The 14,864-nt window shown below is 39.7% G+C and overlaps 2 protein-coding genes across 2 annotated transcripts in view; both read left to right on the plus strand.

Annotated features, from left to right (window-relative positions):
• The window catches only part of ec (ubiquitin specific peptidase echinus), a 158,815-nt gene that overhangs the window by 69,645 nt on the left and 74,306 nt on the right, over nt 1–14,864 (plus strand). The window lies entirely within an intron of this gene.
• fd3F (forkhead domain 3F) lies at nt 1,870–14,833 on the plus strand. Its single transcript, XM_086836659.1, has 5 exons — nt 1,870–3,354; nt 5,048–5,143; nt 13,004–13,175; nt 13,240–13,765; nt 13,827–14,833. The coding sequence occupies exons 1-5, from the start codon at nt 1,997–1,999 to the stop codon at nt 14,081–14,083; spliced, it is 2,409 nt and encodes an 802-aa protein (XP_086692785.1). The 5' UTR covers nt 1,870–1,996; the 3' UTR covers nt 14,084–14,833.

Genomic DNA, 14,864 nt, shown 5'->3' on the forward strand with positions numbered 1-14,864 from the left:
GATGATTGGATGGATTAAGGATGGATCAAGGATGCTGCCCAACTGGAAACTGGAACCTGGAAACATGTGTGTTCCTATTTAATCTTATTGTTGAGATAACTTTTGGGCATAACTCTCGCTTTCTTTTGCAGCCAGGACAGATGGAGGGACGTAGTCCTTGACGACAAGGCGGTGCAACACCTGTGCGGGTGGAGGTGGAGGTGGAGGAGCATTGAGCCGGGTGCGTGTAGGTAGGGTGTCCCCGAAAGCGTTTGTCGATTAGACGCTTGAATGGCTGCACAGCACCCTGCCCATGTCTCGGGGCAGCTATCCCTCCTCTCGATGTCAGCGGAAAATTGGCTAACGGACAGCTCGGTGGCTCAATGCACATGTGTTCGATTATGGCCGGAATTGAGCGAAGCGACCGAGCAGAACCGGCGGCACATGACCTGGACATAGAGTGCCAGTGGTGGCAGCAGCAGCAGGTATCCCAAGGTGTGTGTACCTGAACTGGAGGAGGAGTACTTTCTATACATGATATGGGTACAAATAAATACTGTCCATAAGGTGAGTTTTTATATAGTTAATTATAATTAGTATTAATGCTGATAATTATTATCTTATTAGTGTTTTTCAAAAAGAATTGCATGGCTTTATAAACCCTTAAACATTTAAACATTAGGAAACCCAAGGTTTATTTTTGTACCATAAGTAACCAACAGTAGATTTCTTAATTGGTAAATATTCGTAGTAAATATTGTTCATTTTTTCGTAACTCATACAAAAAAATCTAGCATATAACCCAAATTCTAAGTAATTATTGACCTTTTCTTATATTATAAAGGGTATAAGCCTAATTTAACATACTCTCGAAGTATTTATTTAACAACATTCCCGCTTAGTTCACAAAATGAAGCCAAAGTTCATATGTATACCCTTTCAATTTGGAATTTAATTATAGTAACGAATTGGAAATCCATCATTATGTAACATCATTATAATCGCATTTTTGAAATCGACATGAATTGCTATTTTCATATGTAAATTTTTCTAAAAATCAATATTAAAAAATTCATAACTCGGCCAAAAAAGCATTAATTTTGAATCGGAAAGTTGTCCCATGTTAGTTTTTATTAGATTAATAAATCTACATACTCAGTTTAAAATGTCAAAAAATTAATTTTTTTTGTTCAATTTTTGGCAATTTTAATGATATAAAATTTAGAAAAAAAATTAAACATCTTTTTTGTCTGCCAGAGATGGCTAAAAAGATTCGCCTGTTGATGCTGATCAAGAATATCTATGATTTATGGGGTCGGAAATGACTCCTTCATAGCGTTACAAGCTTCTGACTAAAATTATATGTAATATCCTGATATTCCTGAAATAGCAATTCCTGTAATTCCTGAAATAGTGGTATTTTATATGGTATTTAATGTACCTACTCGCTTAGAGTGGTACTTTATATGGTATTTAATGTACCTACTCTCTTAACTCTTTAAGCAAAAAAGAGGTACCTTATTTATTTGTCAAATTTGAGTACCTTTTTGTTTAATCTTAACCGTGAAAATTACCTTAAGAGTACCTTAACTTTCTATTATATCAAGAAAATGTCACATCCCAAAACTAATATTTGTACCTTTTGGTTCTTACAGGTAATATAGGGGTACCTAAGCCACATCCCTGGCCATCAGGATGGGGGTTGGGGGAGGAGTGCCGCCTCTGTGCTTCGCTGAGTGCACACTGCGCAGGGATGATGAGCGGACAGCAGGGCGCAGGCGCAGCTCAGGTCAGCCGGGAGTTGTGCTCAGCTTGGCTCCTGGCGGACCCTCGCATTCCGTGGCCAGTCGCAGCGCGAGACGGTAGCCAGGTCGGACCAGCTCCTCTTGCTCCTCCAGCTACAACGACACACAAAACTCCGGACAATATTTGATATATCTGTTTGCTTTTTTTTGTCGTGTCTGTGTTTTTTTGTTTTTTTATTGGAACTTGCCTCGTGACCAGGACCATCAACACCATGATTGTCAACATGCCCGTCAATGGCGCGGCAGGTAGTGCAACCAACAACAATATCAATAACAACAACAATATCCAGGCCACTAATCAGAACAATGGAGGAGCTACCGGTGACTATGGACATTTCCTTAAGCGCAAGTACGAGGAGGATCAAGAGCTGGCCTTGGGTCACGATTACGAGGCCATTGAGGCAAATCCTTGGAAGAAACGTCATTTGGATTATGATGCCGGTGATTTGCAGTTTCATTTGCAATTGGAACCGCCACCGCCGTCCACAGGTGCAGCCACAGTCGCTGCTCCCTCGTCCTCCTCCACCACCTCCAGCTCCTCGTTCATCAATGATCTGTTTGCCTACGATAGCAGTCTCCTGGTGCCCGCCGCCACAGCCACCGTTGCCGCCGGCGCCTATTCCCATTGTCCGCCGGCGAATGCACCGCTGGAGGATAATGGCGGTTGGACGGGCGGTGAACTCCTGGAACTGGATCATCGCTACAACTCGGGACTGCAGGCGGAGTTGAGTCACCTGAATGCCACCTTGCCACCGCCACAGCCGCAGCAGCAGCAGCAGCAACAGAATCCAAGTCAAAATCCCAGTCAGAATCACAGCCAGAATCCCAGCCAGAATCTAAATCAGAATCCCAGCCAGCACCTAAATCAGAATTCCAGTCAGAATCTAAATCAGAATTCCAGTCAGAATCTAAATCAGAATTCCAGCCAGAATCTAAATCAGAATCCCAGCCACAATCCAAGCCAGAATTCCCAACAAAATCAGAACTTTTTGGTGCCTCAAAAGCAAAGGATATTGACGGCGGGCAGACGCACTTCCTCCGGCTCCAGCTCGGGCTTGGGAACCGATGCCTCTGAGGCGGATTTCGAAGACAAGAATCTCTCCTGGTTGCTCAACTTCAAGTTTGATGAATTTCCTCATCTGTCGCCGCACAATCAGAATCATAACCAGGCTTTGGGATTGGGACCGACGGAGGGCAGTGTCACGCCGACGGCAACGACGGTCAGCACATCGCCATGTAGTTCCGCCTCGTCCACATCCTCAGGCTCAGCAACGGTTGCCGGTTCAAGTCATCCAATGGGATCGACGGTGATGGAACAGCAGCAGCAGCAACGAGTTAGATCACCCAAAAGTTGCTCCAATACAACAACGATGGCGGGAGCAGGCGATGCAGGAGGAGGTGGTAGTGGTGGTAATGGTGCTACTGCTGGAGGAGGAGGTGCTGCTGGTGTGGGCTCCACAAAAACGGGACGCAAGTTCGAGGAGCTGGTAATGGAGGTCACCTCGGAGCTGGATGGAAACGATATGATTGTGGCCGAGCATGTGGTCGTCGAGGATACAACGTCCAAGGCGTGAGTATAGATGGAAAGCACTAGAAGTAGATACTGAGAAGACAATTATTTTATCTTATTTAAACAAATTTTTAATTGATTTTTTTAAGCTTAAATTGAAAACAAAGATTCACTAAATTCACTTGTCATTTGGATAATTTTTAATATCAGTATTTTCACATTATCCTTCTTAAATATCTCATAAATTTATTCCCAATTGAATATTCGAATTTTTCGAAAGAGAATTAATAATTAAAATAGAATTAGAATAATTAGAAAAAGGTCTTTTAAAATTTGATTTTGTGAGTTGATTTTCTTAATACAAATCCTATATCTTACTTAGTTTGACATTTCGAACTCAATTCTTGACTTAATATAACTATTAAAATAAAGAGTGTAGCGTAAATAATCAAAAGATTTCACTTTAATTTCAAACCTTTTCTAATATTAATTTGTATATGCTTTTATTCCTAAATACCACCCAAAGAAAAAATTAACATTGCTATCGGAAGAAGTTATAGAGTTGTGATACTAGAATTTTCCTTGTTTATTTTAGGCTTAGTAAACTTCGATTTGGTCTAGTTTATTGGTTCATTCTTAAGTAATACCTATTTTGACCAATTTTCTTTTCATTATACCTTTTGCAGGGTATTATAATTTCAGTCAAAAGTTTAAAAATCAGCGAAGAAGTCATTTCCAATCCTATAAATCATATATATTCTTGAGCAGCATAAACAGCTAAATCGATCTAGCTATGTTCGATAAAAATTGAATTTTTTCAAAATTTATAAAAATTTTTAAGGGTTAAAATTGCCGAAAAAAAGACAAAAAATTTCACATTTTTAGATTTTTAAAAGAGTATGTAGATTTAAAACTGCTTTCCGAACTAAAATTAATGCTTTTTTGGCTTATGAGTATGAGTTATGAGTATTTTAAACTTTGATTTGTCGAAAAAAAATGCATATAAAAATATCGATTAATATTATTTAAGAATTAGAATATTTCAAGCTTTTTTTACGATCAATTTTCGATACGAGGTATAATTCATTGCCAAGGGTATATAAACTTTGATTATCCGAAGTTAGAAAGTTCGACTATGTTCAAGAAAAATATGAAATGAATTCCTATTTTCCTTGAACGTATTCGAACTTTCTTTGTTCATTTTGGAACTGTTCAATTTTCCCCTGTTCATTTGCGGATTAACCATTGAATTTGGTGCATTTCCAAAAGAAATTTGGGGACTTGTTTTTTTCAAAGTAAGTTTGTAGATTTTTCGATTGGAAATAAATAGTTAAATGAGTTTTAGAATTTGTAAAGACTTTATTTATTTACAAGCAACATTTAATTACTTTACACTATTAATAACGTTTTAAAATCAACACAAATATATTTATTATGGTATTATTAAAACCCCCATTTGTAAGTTTAGATAACTCTCTTTGAATTAATACAATTTTCTAATATATTTTTTTTCTATATTTTTCTAAACATTTTCCCAACTTGTGCGTTCACCATTTGCATGGTGCCTCCGTCCACCAATCGATGCGGCAAACACCACCTTCTCCCCCACACCCACCTGATGTCGACGAATGAATGAACAAATGAACGAATGAACCACCCGACCGACCACTGATTCACCCCAAACCCCCCCCCCTGAATTCACTTGGGTCTGAAATCCGAAACCCGAAACCAACCACCACCGCAAAACAAGCAGGCCAAAGAAACCACCGTTCACCTACACGGAGCTCATCGAATACGCCCTCGAGGACAAGGGTGAGCTGACTGTGTCGGGCATATACCAATGGATATCGTAAGTACCCCCAATCCCAGTCACCACCACCCCATGAATCCCACCTGAATCCCACCTGAATCCCACCTGAATTCACCCCCCAGTTGATGGACGCCATTTTGGCAGTGTTTCATGTGTATGTAGAGAGAGTGCCAGTGCCAGTGCCAGTGCCAGCCGGATGCAATTAAACAAATCTCAAGCATTTCTCCTTTGGGCATTCCCGTTGGCCATTTGGTTATACTTCCTGGCTCCCTACGGCTCCACCTCCTACTACCTGAGCTCCCTTGGCGAAGGTGTTGCTCCTCCTGGTTGTTAACCAAACAACAAGTTAGGGAAAAACAAGGGAAAAGCCAAACAAAACAGTGGCAAAAAAAAGAGTGCCAAAAGTTTGCAGCTCGAACAATTTATGGGTCTTGGAAAATTCACAACTAGAAAAAATGTTGCTCAACAAGTTGTTTTAGCATTTCTTGGGCTTTATTTATCAGATATTATGGGTGAAGGGATATATGTAGGTACAAAAACTAATTGCTTGTAGCTTTTGAAGGGAAACTATTTCTAGGTTCTTACTTTTGTTAGCTTTTAGGTTTTACAATGTTCTTATATGGGTTTTGGGGTTAAAGCCTTGTAAAACTTGGCCTGCAGATAGATTTGATCTTTTTATAAAAATATCTTCCTAAGAATTTGTTATAAAAGGTATCGTTCTCTTCCAAAAATTCTTAATTTATGTTATTTTCCCTATAAAAACTATAGAAACTCATCTTTCTCTATGATAATTAACTTTCCTTAAACTATTTCGATGAAGAAGTTAACATATAACCCAAGGAAATAACAGAAATATCTGAGATTTACCTTAAGCTCTTGGACTCAAATTGATTTAGTATTTGTTTAGTTTAGGATTTAGACTCTTTAACTCTGTATATCTTGTTAATCATGAACCGTAAATAGATCACAATATTTCTCTGCGTTTGGTAAAAAGTTTAAAGATTCAGTTTCCAGTCGTATCTTACCTCGTTGATATAAACAATTTTCCCAACAATTTATTAATTTTTTGACCCTTTCAGGGTTATATAGTCTTAGTTAGAAGCTTGTAACGTTTGAAGGAACCATTTCCGACCCTATAAATCATATATATTCTTGATCAGCATGAGCAGCCGAATCGATCTAGCCATATCTGACCGAAAAAAAATTTTTACCAATTTTATTTCAAAATTTTGTCGTTATTTTTACAACATTCAAATCTTGAAAAATAGATAAAAATTAAAATTGAAAAAAATGTAATATTGAGTATGCAGATTTATTAATCTAATAAAAACTAACATGGGACAGCTTTCCGAATTAAAATTAATGCTTTTTTGGCTGAGTTATGAGTATTTCAAACTTTTCTTTGTAGTAAAAATTGTCATATAAAAATATTGGTAAATATCGATTCAGAGAATTCGAATAATATAAGCTTAGCTATGATCAATTTGATACCATAATTCAATTTCACATTTCAAAGATATATAAACTTCAGCTGCCCGAAGTTAGTTTCCTTTCTTGCTTATGCCTATATTTTTATTAAGAAATTAAGTTATAACTTAGCTTTCCTTAAGGTTTATTTCTGTTTGAAATTATCATTGGTATTCCACCCTTTTACTTTTCTCCTCCTTCTCTAATTTTTTTTGTCTTTACCTAGTTTCAAGCCCCCTTTTGGGTTTTCCACCCAAAAAAGAAAAAAATAAAAAGTTGGGGAAAATATCAATTCGACAAGAAGACGGACTCATAAACGTAGAAAACTTTTAACACATTTTTCAAGGTTCATTAATTTGGCATTTCCCTTCAACCTGCTCCCTGCACCTGCTTTTATAGAGAGAGAGAGAGAGGGAATCAGTGTAAATATTTGAAGCCGCAGCCAAAAAAAAAAAAATACAAAAATGTTGCGTGTAAATATCCTATATAAATTTACATAGAAAACCACCCCACAAATAATTTATGACATTTGCCCATCACCTGCGAACCGCCCCCTGCATTTAGCTGTAATGAGCTGGATGGAGTCCAAGGAAGTCACTGAGTTCTCCTGGCTCCTTGCCATGTTTTTGTTTTTTTTTTTTTTTGGAGAAACTTTTCATTAACCATTCACAAATTTACTTTGTGGGAGCTGCTGCCTTGGATGGGTTGGATGGGTGGGTGGTGGTTTTCCCAGCCAGGGACTTGTCCTCGTGCAGTCAAGGCAAAACTGGCGCCTGCGCTCCATGTAGAGTCACCCCTCCCAATGGCAATTTAGGGACTTGGAACTTTGCAACTTGGAACTCGGAACTCGGAACTCGGAACTCGCCCACGCGACCCATGTTAAACCCCTCACCCCTTACTTCACCTCTTACCTGCACCCCATCCTGTGTCCTGGCAATTGCCCATGAAATTTCCATGCCGCGCTCAGCAATAATTATTAATTGCGGGGGTTGGAGGCATCCCTTCCGGCTTTTCTACACCTTTTACATGCATCATTGCATCCAAAAGGGATCAGGTGTTTGACATGGACTTGGGTCCTGTCCCTTTTTTTGCCTTTTTCCTCCGGGAGGTGAGCAATTACCCATCGAGGAGGGTTTAAGGGGTTAAGTGGGTTAAGCATTTGGAGGGGTTGGTCTTTTATGCCTCTTCCGGTCAATTTTGGAAAATGCATATTGAGTGTTTATTGGGTTGCGGATCATGCTTGATCGGTCATGGAAGGACATGTGGCAAGGATCATTGGCATATTGAACAGGAGACCGCAAAATAGGAGAGCTACACATCTTACCGAGCAGGGAATACCCAATTTTTATGTTAATTTTTGAAATATTTAATTAAAGTTGAAATAATCGTTACTTTTTGGTACAAATAATGTGATGAGCATTAAATTTCTTGCTTAATTAGTATTTTATATATTATTTTCATAAGCTTAACATTTATTTAAGCAGAGAAGTTTAAATGAATATTATTATATGGCAATTTTTGGAATATATCCGAGATTTCAAAATATCATATCTAAACCAAAAAGCAATTCATTTAAATTTGTATAACTTCCATGGCCTAGTTTTTATAGGGCTAACAAATATGCATACCGAGTTTTAAAATTTAAATTCTATAATTTTTTGTCAAATTTTGAAAATTTTTTAAAGGTGTTAACCCTTATGAAATTTTGGAAATTTAAAAAAATTTATTTTTTACTGTACATGTCTAGATCGATTCAGCTGTTGAAGCTGGTTATTAATATATATGATTTATGGGATCGTAAACGTTTCTTTTACTGTGTTAGAAGCCTGTGACTGTAATAAGAACATCCTTCAAAGTTATACAAAATTAAAAAACTAACTTTAACTATCTTGCTTTTATTCCCTCTTTTACACCTTTCCCAGCAATGTACAAGCAAAGCAGAAATACAGAGGAATACAAATGGATCTTTTCGGCTTTTAGGAAGACCTCTCTTTTTTTTGAAGTTGTTTACATTCAGTCTTGGAAAAAGACTTCCTTACTTCCTTAGAACATAGTATAAAGCCTTAAAGTTCATATTTTTGTCTTGAATTGTGTGGGAAACCAAGGTTAATATCGATTTGTCTTTTAGTCATAGACTTCTATCTCCTTCAAGACAATTTCTGATTAACTTCTCCTTATAGTTGTCCTTCTTCCAACTCAAGATCGAATCCGATGGTCTTGGGTTTAGCCTTTTGCCTCTAAAGAGGCGTGGCCAGTTGGAAGTTACACCCAAGGGGGGGGGAGGTGGAGAGAAGAATAAAAAATTGGCAATTGCCATTAAAAAGTTTTTCATTTTGGCCCAACCGAAATGAGGGAACTTTTTACTTTCAACTCGCAGTGCTGGCCATAAATCCAAGCCAATTTCTTTTATTGGCCGAGGGGAAAAGGACCAAGGAGGAGGAGGAGGAGGATGTGGATGTGGACGAGCCGCAACAAAAATTTATGAACTGACTATGGCGCAAAGCAATAACTAACTGTGTCCGTGTCCGCCCCCTTCAGATATATACCATATACTTTATACTATATATATATTTATATGTATATATAATAAATGCAGGGCCAGAAGTAGTTGCCCAGTCTGGTGGCCCGGTCCTTGCTGCCATGTCAAAAAAAAAAGAAAAAAAGAAAGAAATGAAGCTCTGCGAGGAGTGTGTGCGAGAGGAGTTGGCTTGCGTGCCAGGCACTTCCAGACACGGCCCGGGGCCCGGCCCATTTGGGTCTAAAGCCCGGGCCAAAACCGGAGCCAACCAACTAGTCCGAGCGACCATCGCAGCCTATCCGGGCCCCCAGGTCCCTAGGCCCCATCCTCAACTCTGGCAGCCATGTCTGACGCGGAAGCCGGAGGCCGAAGTCAATTACATTTCATTTCCCATCAAGCTGGACAGCCCCACAGGTAGAGATATAAGGCAATAAATGCTATCAGGAGTTTTCTGGTTTTTTAGCCAGCCAAAATACATCCTTAAAACATTAGAAATATTTGATTTATAGAGACACTTCAGTAGGGAAATATATATATATACATATATATAATATAGATTTCAAAGCAGTATCAAAAAAATATAGAAATATAAGGCAATAAATGCTATCTGGAGTTCCTGGTTTTTTAACCAGCAAAAATACATCGTTAAAACTTTCGAAATATTTGATTTATAGAGACACTTCAGTAGGGAAAAATTTGTCTATTTATAAAAAAGATTTCAAAGCAGTCTCAAAAAATAGTTTAAATAACCTTTACTTAAAGTAGAAAACATAAGCAAGCTATTGAACTTCTAGGAATATATATTAAAAGGTGATTTAAGGGAGTATAAATTATTCTTAAAAGCAGTGTTAAAAAGTTTAAATAACCTTTACTTAAAGTAGAAAATTTTAGCAAGCTATTAAGTTCTAGGAATATAAATTAAAAGGTTGCATAAAATAGTAAAAATTATTCTTTCTGTAAACGATTCCAAGCTTTTTGTAGGTACTTCAAGGCAACTGATTTTAATCCCTGAAATCCAGCCCCTAAATAACTTGAAAACCCCAACAAATTCATATACGAATTCTAAAAATTTGAGCTACTAATGTAAGGAAAAATCCTACAAATTTCAGCTACTAATGTAGTTATATTTTTTTGACCGAATCATTCAAGTATATAAATACATATATATTTATTTATGCAAATGGGAATTGTAAAAGAGAGTGGGGACTTTTTTGGGAGCGACGAGGACATGCCGTGTATTTCGACAATTTCGTAGGAAAAAGCCCACCTATTTTTCCTGCCTCATTGCTTCCTCTACCTGTTCTACCTGTTCCGAAAGGCAAAGTCAGTCAGTCAAATTCATTGACAACGATGACGACGCTGATAGCGAGTATTTGATTTTATTTTGTACCTTTAACTTAACAAAGCCCACTCAGGCAACCTTTAGCAACTCCCACTATTCCACCTCTTAAAACCCATCCCCAAAAGTCCTTTTTTTTCCATTTGAGTGGAGAACTACGTGCTTGAAGCCACGTTGACAATTCGACAAGTGCGGCAGACAAAATGTGATATATATATGTGTTTATATATATATATAGTGGCAAGTATCTGTAGAGATATTTGTATATATACTCAAGTATCGATTGGCCAGCGTGGGTTGCATGATAATGATTAAGACTAGACAGTCATGCAGCTATCATAAACTATCCATTCGGTGTTATTATGGCACTGACTTAAGATTTTTTTTAATAACAAACTAATCAGAATCGGAAAGTTATCTTAGGGGAATTTTTGAAAAAATTTAAACGTAGATTTTTCAAGAGAAGGTAGACTTTCTCTGAATCCTACTAAATAAAAAGCCTCCTATCTCTATCCTCTCGCTTTAAATGTCGCTCTTTAGACTATTCTCTTTTTAAAAGGATGTCTCTCTTTCTTTACTCTCTTTCTCTCTCTCTCGGGTCTCTTTTACGCTATGCCTGCAATGTACAAGCCAAAGAGAATATTGGTTCCTTGCAAATGCCAAGTCGATTCGATTTCAATGCGCTCTTTGATCCATTCTCGCTTTAAATGTTAGCTCTCTTGGTACTATTTGTTTTTTCAAAGGATCTCTGCTTCTCTCGCTCTTTTTACACACTGTGTCTGCAATGTACAAGCATTGCTGTCTTTCCTTTCAAATGCTTTCTTAAAGATAAACCTTCTTTCAACTTGAACAAAATCATTAAACATGTTTTCCCAGAAAAGATTCGAGAATCTATAGGTTGTATATATAATATTATATATTTTTTTTGTCTGACATACTTTCAAGCTGTATATTTACAAACCCATGGACTGGGATCTTCTAGAAAAGCCAAATGGGTTCCGAAATACCTCATTCTTCACCACTAGTGAAACCAAAACTAGTTACAATCGAAGCGAAGTTTCCTGAAAACAGGGTAAAGACAACCACCTAGTGGCTAATGGAGTTGATTCCATTTATCAGTACCTAGCTCCCTGCTCCCTGTTCCCTACTCCTTGATCCTTTCTCCCTTCTGGTTTCCCAATTCTCGATGCGGAGGTAATTTCAAGTGCCACATCATTCGACGACTCCACCGGTTGATGCGTCATGACGGGCTGCGTGCCAAATCCTTACGGAGTCCCTGTCCCTGTCCCTGTCCATGTTCCTCTTCCACCCACGTGCCACATATCTGCCTTACACACATGGGAGGGAGTAGGGAGTCATTAAGGACTCTACCCCATACCTACCTGGATTTCCATATTTCACTCCATTTATGAGTCGTCATTTGCTCCCAAATAAAAACTAAAATGGAAGGTAGAGCGTTGAGGAAAATTCGAAAAGGAAAATCGGGTAAAAAACGATTTTTGCCAAAGAAAAAGCGGAGGAGGCCTTTGGTCGCGTGCTGAAATTTGTTTTTGGATTGCCTACGAGGTCCGTGGGCGTGGGCGTGGATCCTGTAGTGGTCCTGTGGGGGGGGAGGTAGGTTAGTGGCAGTTAACCAATGACATAGGTCTAACCCCTACTCCTTAGATTTTCCCACTTTTCATGGGGGTTGTTTTCCACCTCCAAACGGCGCGTGTCTCTCTCTCACTCTCCTGCTCTTCTTTCTTTCTCTCTTTCACTCTTTCACTCTTTCTCTACCTCTCTCCCTCTATCCCTCTCTCATTCTATCTCTCTCTGTGTGTGTTGTAATTTGAAATACTTTCCATTTTGTTGCCCGTCCACCACCGAAGGCAGAAACTATCCATAGCCCGAGCACCCTTTGCCTGGAATCCTGGCACGCGATGTCCTTTCCGGTCGTCGTTGTTTCCTCTTTACATCAAAAAAAAAAGCAAAAAAAGAGGGGCTAAAAGGGGAGTGGGAGCCAGACATGGGGCATACTCCATTTTTATTTCTTTCCTAAGGAGGAAGACCAGCTCCGAAATCGCCTGTTCGTGACTGACTACCCAAAAAAAAAAAATAGAGAAAAATAAAAAAATAAACGGAGTAACGTTAAATCAAAACGAGCCGGAGAGAAACGACGCATAATTTGTGCCACTGCCGCTGTCCGTGTCCGTGTCCGTGTCCATGTCCATGTCCCTGTCCATGTCCCTGTCCGTGTCCGTGTTCTCCCTCCATTGAAGTCTTCCCCCCCCAGCGAGTGTTTTGTGTGAGAGAGACTGCCGCAGTGCTGTGATGACGTGTTTCAGGGAAATTGCCTCGTTTCCGCTGTCTCACGTGTCCCTGTTCCTGTCCAGGATTGGTGGAACCATAAAAAAAGAGGGGCTGTAAGTTTTCGAAATGCAATTGGTCAGCCAGAACAGAAGAGAGGTGAATGAATGTAAGCAGAAAGAAGAAACCCTTTTTAACCCTTCAATCCTTTTATTAACTTAATTAAACCAACTTAAAATCCAAGTTCATCATGTAAACTAATCATTTCCTTATTTTTCTTTACCTTTAGCGATCGATTTCCTTACTACAAATCAAACGATGACCGCTGGAAGAACTCGGTGCGACATAATCTCTCCATAAATCCGCATTTTCGTAAGGGTGTCAAGGCGCCGCAAGGTGCCGGCCACCTGTGGGCCATATCCAGTGGGGATTCCGCCGAGAATGTCCTAGCCTGGGAGCATGTAAGTATCCAAGTTTTGTAACATCAATAAAAACTTCAAATTAAAACTCATAACTCTTTTGCAGAAGAAGCAGCGTCTGGATTTGTTCTTTAAAATGGAATCCATCAATCGGGAGCGCATCCAACAGCATCAGCAACAGATGCAGCAGCAGCAACAACAACAACAGCAGCAGCAGCAGCAACATCATCAACAACAGCAACAGCAGCAGCAACACAATTGCCATTCACCACAGCAGCAACATCAGCAGCATGCAACGCAGCAGCATGCAACTGCAACCAGCAATTGTTTGTATGATGAGGCAGCCGTGGCTGCTGCCACGCTTACCCAGGAGATGCTGCATCAGGCACCAGGAGGTGGCGGCGGCGGCAGCGAGAATGCCCAGCACCAAGGACATCACAGCAACCATCATCAGCAGCAGCAGCAACAGCAGCAGCAACAGCATCAGCGACTGCTACCCTTCAATGATCTCCTGAGCGACGATGAGCTGCGAAAGACGGCGGGTCAAATACTAAATGGCATACATCGTGAGGTGGAAGTGCAGTCGGTGAACTCCATTATCAGTACTTATCACGATGTGCTGTTGGATAATGGTAAAATCACATAGACTTGCTGTCAATTTTCCTACTCACTTGATTTATTTTTCTTCCCCAGAAGACTATCTCAATCCCATACACAAAGATGTGGTGGTCACGGAAAGCGGCCTGCGACAGCAACATGGTCATCTGGGTCATAGCCTGGGACAAAGCAGCAGCAGCAGTTCGCAGTACTATATCACCGAAATTGATCCCATGGAGCTGGGCATACAGATGTCACATCAGGTGGAACCCTCCGAGGAGGAGGTGCTCTTCAGCGATGAGTTCAATTTGAATTACTTTGGCTATAATCCCGGTAGCGATATTGTCGCCTGACCGCCGCGCAATAACAACCATAATAGACAACAACAGCAGCAACAACAGCAGCAGCAGCAGCAACAGACGCCAGCTCCAGCTCCTGCCCCTGCTCCTGTTCCTGCTCCTGTTCCTGCTCCTGTTCCTGCTCCTGCTCCCGTTCCCGCTCAGCCAAGCCATTGATCCCAGCTCCATGCCATGACAACAATCGTAATTGTAGCCGATAGCCGATATAACTCATAAGCCAACTCTAAACGAATACTAGTCACACTTTAGCCACACTAACCAGTAACCACCTAATGACTTAAGGAAGTCCTAGTTCCAAGTCCCCAGTTCCAGATCCTGTTCCTCTCCCATTCCTCCCCCTCATAAGGCCCCCCTATGTATAGTCTAGTCTTGAGTGTACTTTTTTTTTGTCAGTACTTTAGTTGAATATAACGTAGCGTATACCTAAGGATAAGTAGCTTCCTAGCCCTAAGTATCATATCTATATATATATCTATATACGTATGTCTCTTAGCCCTTGCTCGTCTCCGAGCTTAGTTAAGTGTTTTTACATCTAGCCGAATATCCATCTGATACCAGATCTCCTCGAGCACTCACTAGAGAAAGAGATAGAAAGAGAGATAGAGAGAGAGCAAAGAACGGAGCAATACTAATCCTAGTGCGTGGGGAGAAACTGTTTACTTTTACCCATGTCCGTAGAACTAATGGCACCTTAAACTGGTTTTATTCATTATGGCAAAAAATAAATCTTTTTTTTTATTAAAAAAAAAACAAGTTTAAAGGGTTTTTCTCCCAA

The sequence above is a fragment of the Drosophila serrata genome, unplaced genomic scaffold (genome assembly GCF_035046125.1).
Source record: "Drosophila serrata isolate PLE 108 unplaced genomic scaffold, ASM3504612v1 contig_292, whole genome shotgun sequence".
Lineage (NCBI taxonomy): Eukaryota > Metazoa > Arthropoda > Insecta > Diptera > Drosophilidae > Drosophila > Drosophila serrata.

Bases quoted from the DNA above. Each gene is read 5' to 3' on its own strand.
- fd3F (XM_086836659.1), top strand. From the start codon at position 1,997: ATGATTGTCAACATGCCCGTCAATGGCGCGGCAGGTAGTGCAACCAAC. The intron at 5,144-13,003 runs GTAAGTACCCCC...CTTTACCTTTAG, and splicing joins GGCATATACCAATGGATATC to CGATCGATTTCCTTACTACA. The intron at 13,176-13,239 runs GTAAGTATCCAA...ACTCTTTTGCAG, and splicing joins ATGTCCTAGCCTGGGAGCAT to AAGAAGCAGCGTCTGGATTT.